The sequence below is a fragment of the Phaenicophaeus curvirostris genome, chromosome 1 (genome assembly GCF_032191515.1).
Source record: "Phaenicophaeus curvirostris isolate KB17595 chromosome 1, BPBGC_Pcur_1.0, whole genome shotgun sequence".
NCBI lineage: Eukaryota > Metazoa > Chordata > Aves > Cuculiformes > Cuculidae > Phaenicophaeus > Phaenicophaeus curvirostris.
The window spans coordinates 16,117,069-16,132,192 of NC_091392.1; the positions used below are offsets into that span (position 1 = coordinate 16,117,069).

General features: G+C 40.0%; 1 protein-coding gene across 2 annotated transcripts in view; it reads left to right on the top strand.

The window, feature by feature from the left end:
• Nucleotides 1–15,124, top strand: part of CPNE8 (copine 8) — a 102,185-nt gene that overhangs the window by 83,636 nt on the left and 3,425 nt on the right. The window contains exons 17-19 of one of the 2 annotated variants that reach the window (XM_069849864.1): nt 2,449–2,551; nt 7,714–7,771; nt 10,582–10,655. In XM_069849864.1, coding sequence (XP_069705965.1) covers nt 2,449–2,551; nt 7,714–7,771; nt 10,582–10,655 — 235 coding nt within the window. The remainder of the gene's footprint in view (nt 1–2,448; nt 2,552–7,713; nt 7,772–10,581; nt 10,656–15,124) is intronic. The other variant, XM_069849869.1, reaches the window with a different exon arrangement.

The window sequence follows — 15,124 nt, forward strand, 5'->3', positions numbered from 1 at the left end:
CTCCTTTTAATCTTCCATTTGACAGGATCTCTTCAGAGGTAGTTTTAGAACTGTGAGAAAATACGCCAATAATTATAACAGCTGAATTACATATATGTAGCATTTAGTGTCTGTATTAGCCGTGTTAACTAGAAGTATAACCCACTGACTTCTCTGGCTCTTTCTTCTTCTTTAGAACTGGTCATATTGGCTCACCTGGCTGGCTCAGAATTTCACAATTAACCTTAATCCTCCAGTTCATTTAAAAAAAAAATTAAATTCTTGATCTAGTACCATCAAAATATCAGCACAAATTGAGTTCCTTTTCTCACCCGTTGTTTCTCAGGAATATTTATTAGCTTTGCAGAATTACGGAAGCCTGTCACCAGCATTTGTAGTTCTTCCACTGAACTTTTGTCTAAATATCAAGTCATTGCAAACTTTGGGAACTCCTTCTGGTAGAAAATCACGCTACATTAGAGTGTAAAAGCTAAGTATCTTCATGGGGATTTCTACTGCAGGAGCAGCCTTAATACAATCCATGTGCCAGTCAAGCTCTCAGTAACATCGTTTTTCTTCAAGGTTCAGTTTCTTGGCTATTCTATAGATAGCTTATATATCATATCTCATAGACAAGGTACTTGAAATGGTGATCTAGCCTGCAGTTGCTCTTGGAACTTGCCTTCAGAAATTTCTTCTTCCTACACCCCTGCTACTTAAAAATATGCCTCTCATGAAACCTCTAGAAACAATGTCAGATATTACTATCCTGTTGTGATCTCAGCACACTTCAGAAGCTCTTTAAGCAGATAGTAAGTTTTATTATCCTTCCCCAACTAGGGACTTATCTAAGCTACACTATATTCAATCTAACGTCTTCTGTCATCTCCCCTCCTCATATATTTGTTGTTAAAGTCTTGAGAATGTTTTATGCTGTGGAAAACTTGAAATAACCAAATTTCTTTTCCAGTACTAAATGCTCAGAAAGGATAAGGAATTTCTATTTTACTCTCTCGTCATCTCTTGTAAATGCAGTCATTGAGAAGATTATAAGCATTGTGGAAAAATTAGATAAAAAAAGTCTCTGCATGGTAATGAAAATGTATTCCACAGTAGGTCTCTAATCTGTGTGTTTAACTATCAGTCCCTGCTGCCAATATTCAAACAGATACATTCAACAGGTTCATTGTCAGTGAGGCTTTTCTGCCCATCTGTATCTTGTGGAGGGAGAGGGAAGAATGCTATGGCTTTCTGTTGAGTTGTAGATTCTATTTCACACACATTCCTCCAAACTCTTGTGAATGTTGTGGTTACAGCATGTAACATCAGAGTTAGAATTTTCTAGGCATGTGCAATCATTAGAACATATCCTGTTCAGCGACCTAGGCCTTTCATGTTCAGTGCCCAAGAAGGTAGTGAGTTCTTTGGTAGTCATATTCTGTACTTGAACATATATTCCCCAGTATTCATATGGAGACTAGGGAGGTTTTTTCGTACTGCTCTCCATGCTACTCATTGCTACTTCTATTACGAGGTTCTAGTTGACTCCTTCACGGCACCAAGAGCCTTCATGGAAATAGGAATTATACTGGCTTCCATCAGGTGAAGCAGCAAGTGGAGCAGCCTGCTCCACACAGAAAAAGTTCTTCACTAACTATATAGGACACATGGACCCTTGGGAGTTGAAGATAAATGAACTTAAGTCTTAGTTTCTGGTATTTAGCCCATAGAGTGTGGCTGCTATGGACTCACTGTCTTTCAGGGCTTTCTGAATCTTCAGAAGCTGCTAATTTTCAGAGATTACTTGCTTCTTGGGTACTTTGGCTGAGGTGAGACTGGAATGGCACTGGATGCGTTTTATCTTGTATTCATGTACAGGATAGGGAGAAGCTTGAGTCTTGAAAGGACATCTGTGGATGGTGAAAGAAGATTAATATCTAAGCCAGGTTTGCAGGGTGCATGTTCAGCCATTTTACAAATGTGCACATAAATGTGAACTATTAAACTACAAGCGTGGTCAACAGTAAGTAATCTGGTTTTGTAAGACAAAAAAAGAATTATGCAATTTGCTGATTCCTGATAAATTTTATTTGTGCTATGAAACCAAGCATTCAGTATTATTGTATGCCCTTCATACCACAGTTTGTTCCCAAGAGGTAATACTATTAAAGAAATTAGGCTTCCTAACAACTCATGATTTTATAAGGGACATTCTATTCTTGCTCCTCATGGTACTGATACAGTTCCCATTTTTTATTGATTCAACACATGCAAATTATCAATATCATATTAGTTGCATTTTTCTAATGTCATTTTAAAGTAGAATGTGCATCTTAATTATGAATGTCTTTACTTTTGAAATCTCCTGCATTGTGTTTCTTTATTAGTCCTTAGTAGTGAAATTTTCGTGTTAGTTCTTTTGTATAAAGGGTTTTTTTAGTATTATAATGAGGTTTTTTCTTCCCTTAGATATGCTGCTTCAGTAAAAGATGGCTCCCAGTATTTTGTTCTTCTCATTGTTACTGATGGAGTTATTTCCGATATGGCTCAGACAAAAGAATCCATAGTGAATGTAAGTTTTGCTGAAAATGTTGAAATTTAAAAGAATTGTATTTATAAGGATTAATATTTTAAGCAATAAAGTAAATGAGTTAATGTTTCAGGCACTAAATTTGTTCCATAAATCAACCATTTTTTCCAGACAACAAAAGTTTAATATACATAAAGGCAAAAAGAAAGCACAAATTGAATCTCAGCTTAATTAGGTAATGTTATATGGGAAATTATACTCTTCTCTCTAACGTTGTATGTTTATGTGATTTTCCTTATCTGTTTCTTGCTTTCTCCTTTATCCTGCACATCCCACTATGCAACTTTACATAGTGAACTGTTCTTAATCTTTCTAGCAAGTGCAGACAGCTTTGATGCTCCTCCGTTTTAAAAAATGCCCCAAACTTTCTGATCCCCAGTGGCAAGCATACCAGTCATCTGATTTCCTTCTAAATAGTCTGCTAGAATTTTGATAATTCTTAATTGTTTCTTAGTTTCTGCATTACTTTCAATATTTTTTCACTTCAAAACTGCTATGCTTGTAAGGAGTAGTCTGTATTATGAACAGCTTCCATTTCACTTTAACATTGGGAAATGCCAGATCAAAGTACGCACAGAAACAACTTCAAGACAAGGTTTGAAAAGTTCTACACCATAGCACCATTTCAAAGCAAGGAGTGTAGAAGGAGGTGGTGTATTTTTGAAGGACCACTTTCACAGAATCACAGAATCACAGAATAACCAGGTTGGAAGAGACCCACCGGATCACCGAGTCCAACCGTTCCTACCAAACACTAAACCATATCCCTCAGCACCTCGTCCACCCGTGCCTTAAACACCTCCAGGGAAGGTGACTCAACCACCTCCCTGGGCAGCCTGTTCCAGTGCCCAATGACCCTTTCTGTAAAGAATTTTTTCCTAACGTCTAGCCTAAACCTCCCCTGGCGGAGCTTGAGGCCATTCCCTCTCGTCCTGTCCCCTGTCACTTGGGAGAAGAGGCCAGCACCCTCCTCTCTACAACGTCCTTTCAGGTAGTTGTAGAGAGCAATGAGGTCACCCCTCAGCCTCCTCTTCTCCAGGCTAAACAACCCCAGCTCTCTCAGCCGTTCCTCATAAGGCCTGTTCTCCAGCCCTTTCACCAGCTTTGTTGCTCTTCTCTGGACTCTCTCCAGAGCCTCAACATCCTTCTTGTGGTGAGGGGCCCAGAACTGAACACAGTATTCGAGGAGCGGTCTCACCAGTGCCGAGTACAGAGGGAGAATAACCTCCCTGGACCTGCTGGTCACGCCGTTTCTGATACAAGCCAAGATGCCATTGGCCTTCTTGGCCACCTGGGCACACTGCTGGCTCATATTCAGTCGGCTGTCAACCAACACCCCCAGGTCCCTCTCCTCCAGGCAGCTTTCTAGACAGACTTCTCCCAGTCTGTAGCACTGCATAGGGTTGTTGTGCCCCAAGTGCAGGACCCGGCATTTGGCCTTGTTAAACCTCATGCCATTGGACTCTGCCCAGCGCTCCAGCCTGTTCAGATCCCTTTGCAGAGCCTCCCGACCCTCCAGCAGATCGACACTTCCACCCAGCTTAGTGTCGTCCGCAAACTTGCTAAGGGTGCACTCGATGCCTTCATCCAGGTCATTGATGAAGACATTGAACAGGGCTGGACCCAGCACTGAGCCCTGGGGAACCCCACTTGTCACTGGCCTCCAGCTGGATTTCACACCATTTCCCACCACTCTCTGGGCCCGGCCATCCAACCAGTTTTCCACCCAGGAGAGTGTGCGCCTGTCCAGGCCAGAGGCTGACAGTTTCTCAAGCAGAACGCTGTGAGAAACTGTGTCAAAGGCTTTGCTGAAGTCCAGGAAGACCACATCCACAGCCTTTCCCTCATCCAGCAGCCGGGTCACTTTGTCATAGAAGGCGATCAGGTTAGTCTGGCAAGACCTGCCTTTTGTGAACCCATGTTGACTGGGCCTGATCACCCGGTTCTCTTGCATGTGCTTCATGATAGCACTCAAGATCACCTGTTCCATGACTTTCCCTGGCACTGAGGTCAGACTGACAGGCCTGTAGTTTCCTGGGTCCTCCCTGCGGCCTTTTTTGTAGATGGGCACAACATCAGCCAGCCTCCAGTCCAGTGGGACTTCCCCAGTCTTCCAGGACTGTTGGAAGATGATGGAAAGGGGTTTGGCCAGCACATCCGCCAGCTCCTTCAGTACCCTAGGGTGAATCCCATCCGGCCCCATAGACTTGTGGCTGTCCAGTCGGGCTAGCAAGGCTCTGACCACCTCCTCTTGGATCATGGGAGCCTCATTATGCTCCTCTAGCTCCTGGGTTTGTACACAGACGGAACGACCCTCCTTACGACTAAAGACTGAGGCAAAGAAGGCATTAAGTACCTCAGCCTTTTCCTCATCCCCTGTTACTGTTGTCCCTTCTGTGTCCAATAGGGACTGTATGGTCTCCCTAGTCCGCCTTTTATTATTTATATATTTGTAGAAAGATTTTTTGTTATCTTTCACTGACTTGGCCAATCCAATTTCTAGCTGAGCCTTAGCCCTTCTGATTTTTTCCCTACACAATCTCACTTCCTTCCTCACTTTCCCTACCTCCTGTAGAGACTCAATACCATTCAAGTTTGTAGGGTGCACATGAAAATATTACTGAAATATTCTTTCAGTGGAGAGCAAGTTGTCCTCAGGTTCTAGCCAGCAGCACACAGACAGAGTGTGTGCTAGTAAGCACTCCGACAGGTAACCTTGTAAACTTTTACACCTAAAGCTATAACTGTGTTTGAAGGTACCTTCAAACTGGTACCTCTCATCTTTCAGCTTCCAATATTAAAATAAGATAAACCTACTCTCACTTTTAAAGCAGATAAACAAGCTTTTCACTTGGAAGCTCATCCTCTGGTCTAGCCTAGAAGTTCGGAACGTAGTTTCTTTTAGATGATCTTCTTTTAGGTGACAAAAAGGCTCCATGGAATAAAAAGACCAGCCCTTGATTTAACTCATCCCTCAGTTTGAAGTCTGTAAGTGAGACACTAGCAAGTCCAGTTGGCTGCTATCATGTAAGATTAAGTAATTTGCCACTAAGACATACAGAAAAACCTTGTTTCCAGTAATAGTTTATTTCCAGGAGTAATAGCTGTTAGCCTGCAACTGTCTGGATATACAGCAGGTGTGTTGTTCACTTGGAATGAATGGAAGTTTGGGAATATTTGCTGTATTTTCTTTTTATGGAGGTGCATTCATTTTTCCATATACTTCCACTATACCACAACAGAAATAATTAAATGCTATTCAGTAGCAGGTATTTTCTGTCTTGATAATATCCAAAATAACAAAAAGGGCAATGATGTTCAATACAACTTGATTTGTGTAAAACTCAGGAAGAATGTATTTAATTTTTTAATACTAATTGTGCTTTTAGGCACCTTTCTCATTACAGCATGTCAGACACATTCTGTTTTACCAAACTGTTTAAAGGTTATGCTGTCATTCGGGAAATGCCAACACTTAAGTTTATATGCAAAAGTTTAACTCTTTGTCTTTATACTGTTTTTACTGTTATATCACATAATAATGTGTCTGTGTGTAAGTAAGTTCTACGAACTCCCTTCACATCTCAAAAATATTCTATACTCACTGTAATTGACTTATGCAGGGCACTGTAATTCAGTTACAGTTACACTGTATTTATGATCCTTAATCACAGAGTCACAGACTGGTTGATTTTGGAACTCTGCTTTGGATGTCATCTTGTCCTCCTCCCCTGCTCAAGCAGGACCACCTAGAGCTGTTTTCCCAGGACCATGGCCAGATAGCTTTTACTTTTATCTTCAGTAGTGTATTAGTATTTAACTAAAAAGAGCTTATTAAATTTTTTTCACTCTGCTACAGAGTTTTAGCTGGGAGATTGACTATGTAGTAATTTGTAATAAATTTGCAGTCGATGTATAGTATATAGTTATAATGTGTACAGGTGTAGATCATTAAGTAGTGATTTATAGAATGACCTATTTCTATTGTTTAAAATAACATGTTTACAGTAATTAACTGTAACTCTTCTGCTTAAAGAAAGTTGGGTTTACATGTAGTATTATGACAGATGAAGAAATGAGGATGATGTATCTAAAATGAAAATATCTTTTAAAACAAGGGGAAAACCACTTCTTATATTCTAAAAGAGAAATACAATAGTATGCTATAACCACTTGCCTTCAGACTTCAGTGAAGCAAAGCTTAATTTAGCAGAAAACGTACAACTATGATTTTTGGCCAGGGTATACTCCTGTTTAAAATGAGTATAGACATTTTACAGTTCATCAGAATATCTCAATAAGGAACAGCTGTCAGCCCTGACATTTGGTAGGTTTTTCTTTTAGTTGTTACCCTCCTCAGCAGCCGCAGTTTCAGATTATTTCCGTAAACTAGCAGATATCTGGTAGTACTGTCAGGGCAGGAGATGCCAATACTTATGATACTATCTTCGTAATTTTAAAGGTTTTACAGAGAATTTATTCAAGGAAAGCCGATATCATTTTTGCCCTTTTTCACTGAATGAAAAAGATAAAGTAAAATTAAAAATCTTACCATAGTCCAGTTCAATATCTTGTTTACTTTGTGGCATGGATGACTGACTTGTATAAAATTTCATTGATGGAAGAAATATAAGATACAGATTGCTCAAATAAATGTTTTATCCTCTGGAGAAAAAAAATAGCATAAGATCTATGTAAAAAAATAGCATCACATAGTCTGAAGCATCTATCTAATACCAAGAAACAGCAGAGTACATTTAAATGAACACCAAACTGTCATTAGGTACATATTTTCAATTATTGTCAATTGACAGGAGTTTCTAAGATAAATTTCTCATCTTAGTTGTCATGTTAGTATCAAATCCCACCGTAGGCTGTTGTGTTTAATTACAATCCTATGTTTCAAAGACATATGTAAGGAAAAATAAATTAAAATAATCATCTGCCTTTCTGTCTTCATCCAAGATTTTTCGTACCACTTAAGCAGACAGTTTACACCACTCAGATTTTTAGGAAAAAAAAAATTGTTCTTTAAAACATGACTTCTGCTTGTTTTTTTATTCAGATTGCCCTCAGATCTCACTTATTATTGGCAGAGGTTATGTAATGCATTAAACCTCTTTTTTTTTTTTCTTCTTTTGAAGGCTTCAAAACTTCCAATGTCAATAATTATAGTGGGGGTAGGACCAGCAGAGTTTGATGGTAAGTGTTCTAGTGGTTTTCTAGTTTTTTTTGTATTTGTTTGCATTTTAGTAGTATGTGGCTTTTCAAATTATTTTTGTTCTTTAAGAGAGCATAATATGGAACAAGCAATAAACACTGTTGATATTTCCATCTGGATTGATTGAAAACTCAGTATGATTACAAGCTACCACTCAGGGCTGTGTAGCCCCTCGGGCTCTCTGTCACAGAACCATATGGGGGCTCAGCATTTACTGAGCTCCAGAAGATGAGCAGAAAAAAAAGCCCGTGTAGTAAAGTAAGCATGCTCAAGTAATGTTGAACTTCTTCAACATGGGTATTTAGTTGCCTTGTGAAGAGTCAGCTGACCAGGAATATTGATCATCTTACTGCTGAAAAAAATACTGAGAAAAATAAATACAGGAGGTGATCTGGGTTGAACTGGGTTTCATTAGAGAACAGGAATGACCCTTACTGTGTAGCAGCATTGTGAGACTATTACAGCAGGAGAGAAATTAAGAGTATTATTTACATATTCTGTCAGCTGATGTTCCAGAACACCATTTTCTATTGCAATAACTAAACTGCTTCCGTTATCTGGACTGATTTATTACGTTCCATCATGTATATTGCTGCACTATGAAGTGTAGATACTCCCTGTGGATCTATTCCTCAAAGTCCTACATTCTTTCTTATTAATTCTAGTACTTCTAGTTAGACAGTATGCCTTCTTCTATATGTGAAATATATGCTAATGACTGTATGTGTTAATTCTTGTGCAAATATTCTAAGAGTATGAAAAGAGGAGAAAATGACACCAAAAAAATGTTGGGGATTGACTTTTTTACACTTTTTGGCAAGTGACATATTAGTGATAATTCTAAATATCTTATTCCTTGAACAGCGTGTCCAGGTCGATACTTACATTCAGATGACTGTATGCCACAAGCAATGAGAAAAGACAATTAATCTTCATAAATACCTATGAGGGAAATTTGCAAACTTCATTTTTACCCCTGAGAATTCCAACTTCGGTTGTATATTACTTACTTTTCCTCTCACCCTGCCTTTGGCTTTTTCCTTTCTGCCCATTTGACCAGTCCTTGGTTTTGCCCAGGCTCCCCTTAACTCAGGCAGGACATGTAGATTCTGTCGTCTTTTTATTTCTGGGTGTTGTTTTTGCAGACTTCTTCGGTGTCATCCTGTTACTTTTCTTAAGGCAGGATTCTGGTTGTACTGCAGGATTCCATCTTTGCACCCACACTTTTTGAGTATACTGCCTCAGTGAAATTCACCTAATAGACCTGTGCCAAATGTGTAGTCCTTCAATGTCCAAGATGGCAATTAATGACTTTTCCATCTGCAAAAATTCCTTCTGGAAAAAAACAGACTCCATATCTGATGTGGATGCTGAATAATTATGTTTGTTGGAGGGAGGGTGTATGTTCCAGGGACACTGTCTTAAAATTCAAATGCCAGTCAAGCCTCAGTTCTGCTGTAGAGAGATTAAGCTGCTTCTCTCCAGATATCGCTGGAAGTGGTCCCTACTGGCTACCAGAGAGTTTCTAAAAAGTCCAGAGCTCAGCTAGATGGCAAATAGAATTCACAGAGCATTACTTAAGGATGTGAGGATGACACTAACAAGTCAGATCAGGGCTCTGGTTTGCCCAGTATTCTGTATCTCACATGGCCATGGGCAGTTATCTAGAGAAAACTAAGGACAGAATAGGCAAATGTAATAGTTTCCTGGAAGCTGCTTTTAGATTTGAATTTTCTGAGCAGGATGTGCTTTTTGTCTGTCTGGAAATTTTCAATGGATCTCTCCAAATGCTTGTTCAATCTTCTAGTTTGAACACATGTACAGTTTTTGCATCAACAGCATCAACTGCAACATACTCTACAGACCTACTAATTTTTAATTTGAATAAACATGCTCTTTTTTTATGGCTTAAACTTGGCTCCTGATAGCGTCATTTTTGCTTTCTAGTTCTGGTATTGGAAGAACTAGGTTTTGAAATGCTGATTTCAGTGACCTCAGCCCATAAACCCTTGAGAAGGGTTTGGTAAACCAGTTGGTAAACCCCTCAGTTGGTAAACCCCTCAGCTAGTAAACCCTTCAGTTGGTAAACCCCTGAGAAGCTCAGTGATGCAGGGCTTTGATTTTCATAGCATAAACTGAAAGAAGGTTTGTAGGATTGCAGATCCAACAGCTGAGCACTAATCTGTGATTTTAAGTCCATCCTTTTCAACACTGATAATAGAGCCCGTATGCATTCCTACCTAGAATGACATCCGCGTAGCTGGACAATTCTAGAGTTTTTCTGGATCCTGCTCAGAAAGATACAAGAAGAGTTACCCAGTAAATTTACTATTTAAAAAAAAACCAAACCCTCAGCTTTCCCATGCAATCATTACTTTTCCAGTATGAATGTGAGTTATTACCTCTTCATGCTCTATCCTATGATATCTTCTGTAAAAGTACTTGCTGAAGATGAAATCTTCTCCAGCTAGGAAAGTATAAATATAGCCATACCAAAACAGATATACTTGCTCGTTTGAGAGATGGAAGGATAAGGACCTTATTATGGTCTGTTTTGTTCTGAAGATGACAATAAAGACAAAAAGTATATATTGTTAGCATGAAAAAGTGCAAAATAACTGCAAAGCATGATGTAATTTATGTCACAAATGACCTTTTAAGTGTTACCTAAATAACAGTTGTTGGGTTTGTTGCCCTAAAGTGTAAATTGACTAAAGTATTTCTCAGTAAAATTGTTTTTGTTGTGTTGCTGAACTTATGGATGAATTAATTTTGTTTCTTTTTTAATAAGCTATGGAAGAACTGGATGGTGATGTAGTGAGGATTTCTTCAAGAGGAAAGTTTGCAGAAAGAGACATTGTACAGGTGGGAGAGAAAGTTTACTCTGATAGTTGGATTTTACTTATCCTGTTTCTTTTGAATTCTTGTTTCTATCTATATTCCTGCCTTCCATGTCACGTTAGCACTGACATACTTTATCTTGAGGTGTTCCTAACAAGCTCAGAAACAATCTGTAATACCTGTGAGTCCTTATGTAACACACAGTAGTGGATCTGCGTTCATTAGGAAATGACCCCTAGCTGGCAGCACACTGGTATAAAGTCTTAGGGCTATACAGCTATGGGAGAAGAGTTAGTTGCCTCTGTATCATAATCTCACTATGATTCCATAAAGAAAAACTGCAGCTTTTATGGAGGTTGGCAATACCTAGACTTCTAACAAGTAAATTTGAGATGCTTATGGTATCCTTCCTTGCCTCTAACTGCCAGTCCAGAAGACCATGAGTGTCCCCTGGTTCCTGCATTGCATCTTCCGTACATGACCATGCAGATGCCTCATGCTTTACGAAACCTCATGATAACTGGAACAGGTTGCCCGAAGAGGTAGTAGAAGCCCCATCCTTGGGAAAAAGTCAAGGTCAGATTGACCAGGGCTCTGTGCAACCTGATCTAGTTGAAGATGTCCCTGCTTATTGGAAGGGAACTTGAATTAAGTGACTTTTAAAGGTCCCTTCCAAGCAAACCATTCTCTGATCTGTGTTTATGTGACTGAATCAAGCCTTGAGAGAGCTACTCTCATCTGCATTCCACAGACTCCTCCGTTTCTCTGCCAAAATTTTCTGGTTCTGTTCCTGCTCTCTACGGTCATTCAGTCAGCCTAGTAGTTGTCATTTAAACACATACAACCACTAGCAGGGTGCTATAGCAGTTCTGCATACACATACACACCCACCATAATCCCCCTTCCCCTCAGACCTGCAGATTTCTGCAACTCCACAGGCTGTCCAGACTATATACTTCATCCATGTTCCAGACACTCCATTTTGCCTCCTGATTACCTACCCTCCTGGACGGACTTTATTTTATAATTAGTTTCTTGATCAAATAAAATTAACTAGCTATGAATTTTTTATTTTCACGGGATACTAAAGTGCACACCAACACTTTCCATCCGAGGGTAAGAAAATGTCTGTATTTGAACATGCATCCGCTCACACTGAGTGAAGCAATTAAGTGGAGCTTTGTATCACTGTGACAGGCTAGAGTGTGGTTTCTGTCTCTTTGTCTCTCCTCTCTCACACTTGGTTCCTGAGCTATAGGGTTAGTCCCAGGCTTTTTGTGTCAGACCTTGTACATCAGTGTTGTTCAACAGAGCAATATGTGGTGATCTGCCTCCAGAGCTGGAAGTGTTTCTGGACCCCAAACTAGTATTTCTGCAAAAAGCCCTGTGCCATCTCAGATTTTTTAAAGCTAATTCAGATATCTCTAGCATGCATTTGTTACATTTAATAATTATACATAATTCCTGCAAACAACAGCAGCTCCAAAAGCTGCTAGTTTCACTTTCAAAGAGTATAAATGGATAGACTTCTTCAAATATTATAAACAAGATTTCTGAAAATGCTTTGCACCAGAAATATTCTAATTTCTGCTGAGAAATAAAAAAAAATGCAATAAATACTCCTTCATATTTCTTTAGAATTCATTGCATATCAGAAATGTAATAAGAGATATTTATTTACTATTAACATTTTTCAATCAGAACTAACCCCCAAGATATATTAAATTACCTGAAGGCAGTATTATTCTGTGTGCTTTTTCTGTCAGAATACTAACAAATACATTATAGGCTAGCTAAAAAAAATAAAAAGGGATGACATCAAACCCTTTAGGTTTGGTATTACCACCATTTTATATCTGGCAGGATAAAACTTGATTTGCTTTTTATAACAAACCACTGTAATAGTAAAAGTTTAATTTTTGTGTTTATTAGATTAGCTAAAAATAGCTAGTAAAATCGTTAATTTTAGCAGTGTTGTGAAATATTTTCATTAAATTAGTAAAGGAAAAAAATTGCCTGCTAACAGTGATCTATTGTATTTACTGCTGAATGCAATTAATGTAAAGACATGACCTTTATTCCCTTCTTGATAGTAAACGTATTGTAGGGACTCTGTATGCATATTACACGTGTACCAATGCTTCCTCGGTTTATTTCATTTCTAGTCCTTCATTACCCTTTTTCTACTTAAGAAGTTTTAGGAAATTACTTACTCATAGTAGTGTACCTATTGTTTCTCTTGAAAATTTTGTATATTAGCCTTTAAATTAAACACCCCAACTGCAGAAAAAGCACTGTACCTTCTATCAGTTTCCCTTTGGTTTCTCTTACATCTTTCTTTCTGTTCTTTTGCCACCTCTACTTATACATGTTAGCTCTAGGCCTTGCGGCCATTGCCAGTTGTCCTTGTATATCTGTACATTTGCTTCTCTGTCCATAGTTCCTCCAGCTCCTCCAACATCTATATGGCATAAGGAGAGGGGAGGGAGGACTAAATCAGGCCATCTCTATTGTATAACTGAATTTCAACAATTACACTGTTGAATTAGCCTCCCTTTACTGCAGAACACTGGTCTGAGTTTTCATGTCTGCAGAAAAGGTAAGGTGATCTCTTAGGATGGGATGCATTTTGTTCTTTAACTCAGACCGCATGTGCTTTTTACATAAGACTGACATTTTATTAGGAAATGAACAACTACATCAGGTGGAAATAAACACCAAGCTTATCCCTTCCCAGCTGGCTGTAAACCAGACAGGCTTGTTTTGTTCTGTCGTCCTTCTAACTTCATGCTTCTGGGATCCGTCAGATGTATTCCTACAGAAAAGTTGATGGAGTTTAAGAAGCCATCACTTGAAATAGGGCAGTGGTGGACTGGCTTTTGAAAGCTGTGAGAGCTTTTTATGAAATGGAAGAGTCAGTACTAGTAACTGTCACAGTACATGCTTGTCTTTTGAAGGGCCACTGAATCAACACAGAAATAGTTAAGGCAGCTAATTACAGAACTGCAGACACCTTGCTTCCTGGCTTCATACCCTAACATCTGTTTCTTTTTTGCCTGTTGTTCTCCTGCCCTTATGCCTTATACATTCTTGGGCACAACAAAAAGAAGAAGTAAAGGATGCTTCCATCTGGAATAAAGGCTACTCTCATTGAATAGTCTTGATGGCTACTCTTATAGTAGTACTGACTGCGGCAACCTGCAGTGGCTGGCTATGCCTGAGCAGCAAGGTTGCCCTAAAGAATCTCTAGAGGTCACTTCCAATTTCCACAGTTCTGTGACTAAGTCATCATCTTCGATGAAACTGCAGATCTACTGCTTCCTGGGGAAATGCCCTAATCATTAGCTGTTCACACTTAATTCACAGAATCACTAGGTTGGAAAACACCCACAGGATCATCAAGTCCAACAATTCCTATCAGTCACTAAACCATGCCCCTCAGCACCTCATCCACCCCTCTCTTAAATACCTCCAGGCATGGTGACTCAACCACCTCTCTGGGCAGCCTGTTCCAGTGCCCAATTATCCTTTCTGTGAAAAATTTTTTCCTAATGTCCAGCCTAAACCTCCCCTGGCGGAGCTTGAGGCCATTCCCTCTTGTTCTGACACCTGTCACTTGGGAGAAGAGGCCAGCTGTCTCCTCTCCAAAACCTCCTTTCAGGTAGTTGTAGAGAGCAATAAGGTCTCCCCTCAGCCTTCTCTTCTCTAGGCTAAACAATCACAGTTCCCTCAGCTGTTCCTCATAAGACTTGTTCTCCAGCCCATTCACCAGCTTTGTTGCTCTTCTCTGGACACACTTCAGAGCCTCAACACCCTTCTTGTGGTGAGGGGCCCAGAACTGAACACAGTACTCAAGGTGCAGTCTCACCAGTGCCGAGTACAGAGGGAGAATAACCTCCCTGGACCTGCTGGTCACGCCGTTTCTGATACAAGCCAAGATGCCATTGGCCTTCTTGGCCACCTGGGCACACTGCTGGCTCATATTCAGTCGGCTGTCAACCAACACCCCCAGGTCCCTCTCCTCCGGGCACCTTTCTAGCCAGACTTCTCCCAGTCTGTAGCACTGCACAGGGTTGTTGTGCCCCAAGTGCAGGACCCGGCATTTGGCCTTGTTAAACCTCATGCCATTGGACTCTGCCCAGCGGTCCAGCCTGTTCGGATCCCTTTGCAGAGCCTCCCTACGCTCCAGCAGATCGACACTTCCACCCAGCTTAGTGTCATCTGCAAACTTGCTAAGGGTGCACTCAATGGCTTCATCCAGGTCATTGATAAAGACATTGAACAGGGTTGGACCCAGCACTGAGCCCTGGGGGATGCCACTTGTATCTGGCCTCCAGCTGGAGTTAACTCCATTTACCACCACTCTCTGGTAATTTAGTGACAGGTTTCAGTTTAATTCAACATGGTTCAAATATCCAGACTTGAAGGCTTTCTTCTGGTAATTTGAGATCCTTTTCAGGAGACTTATGCAAAGAGGCATCTCTTACTTGAAT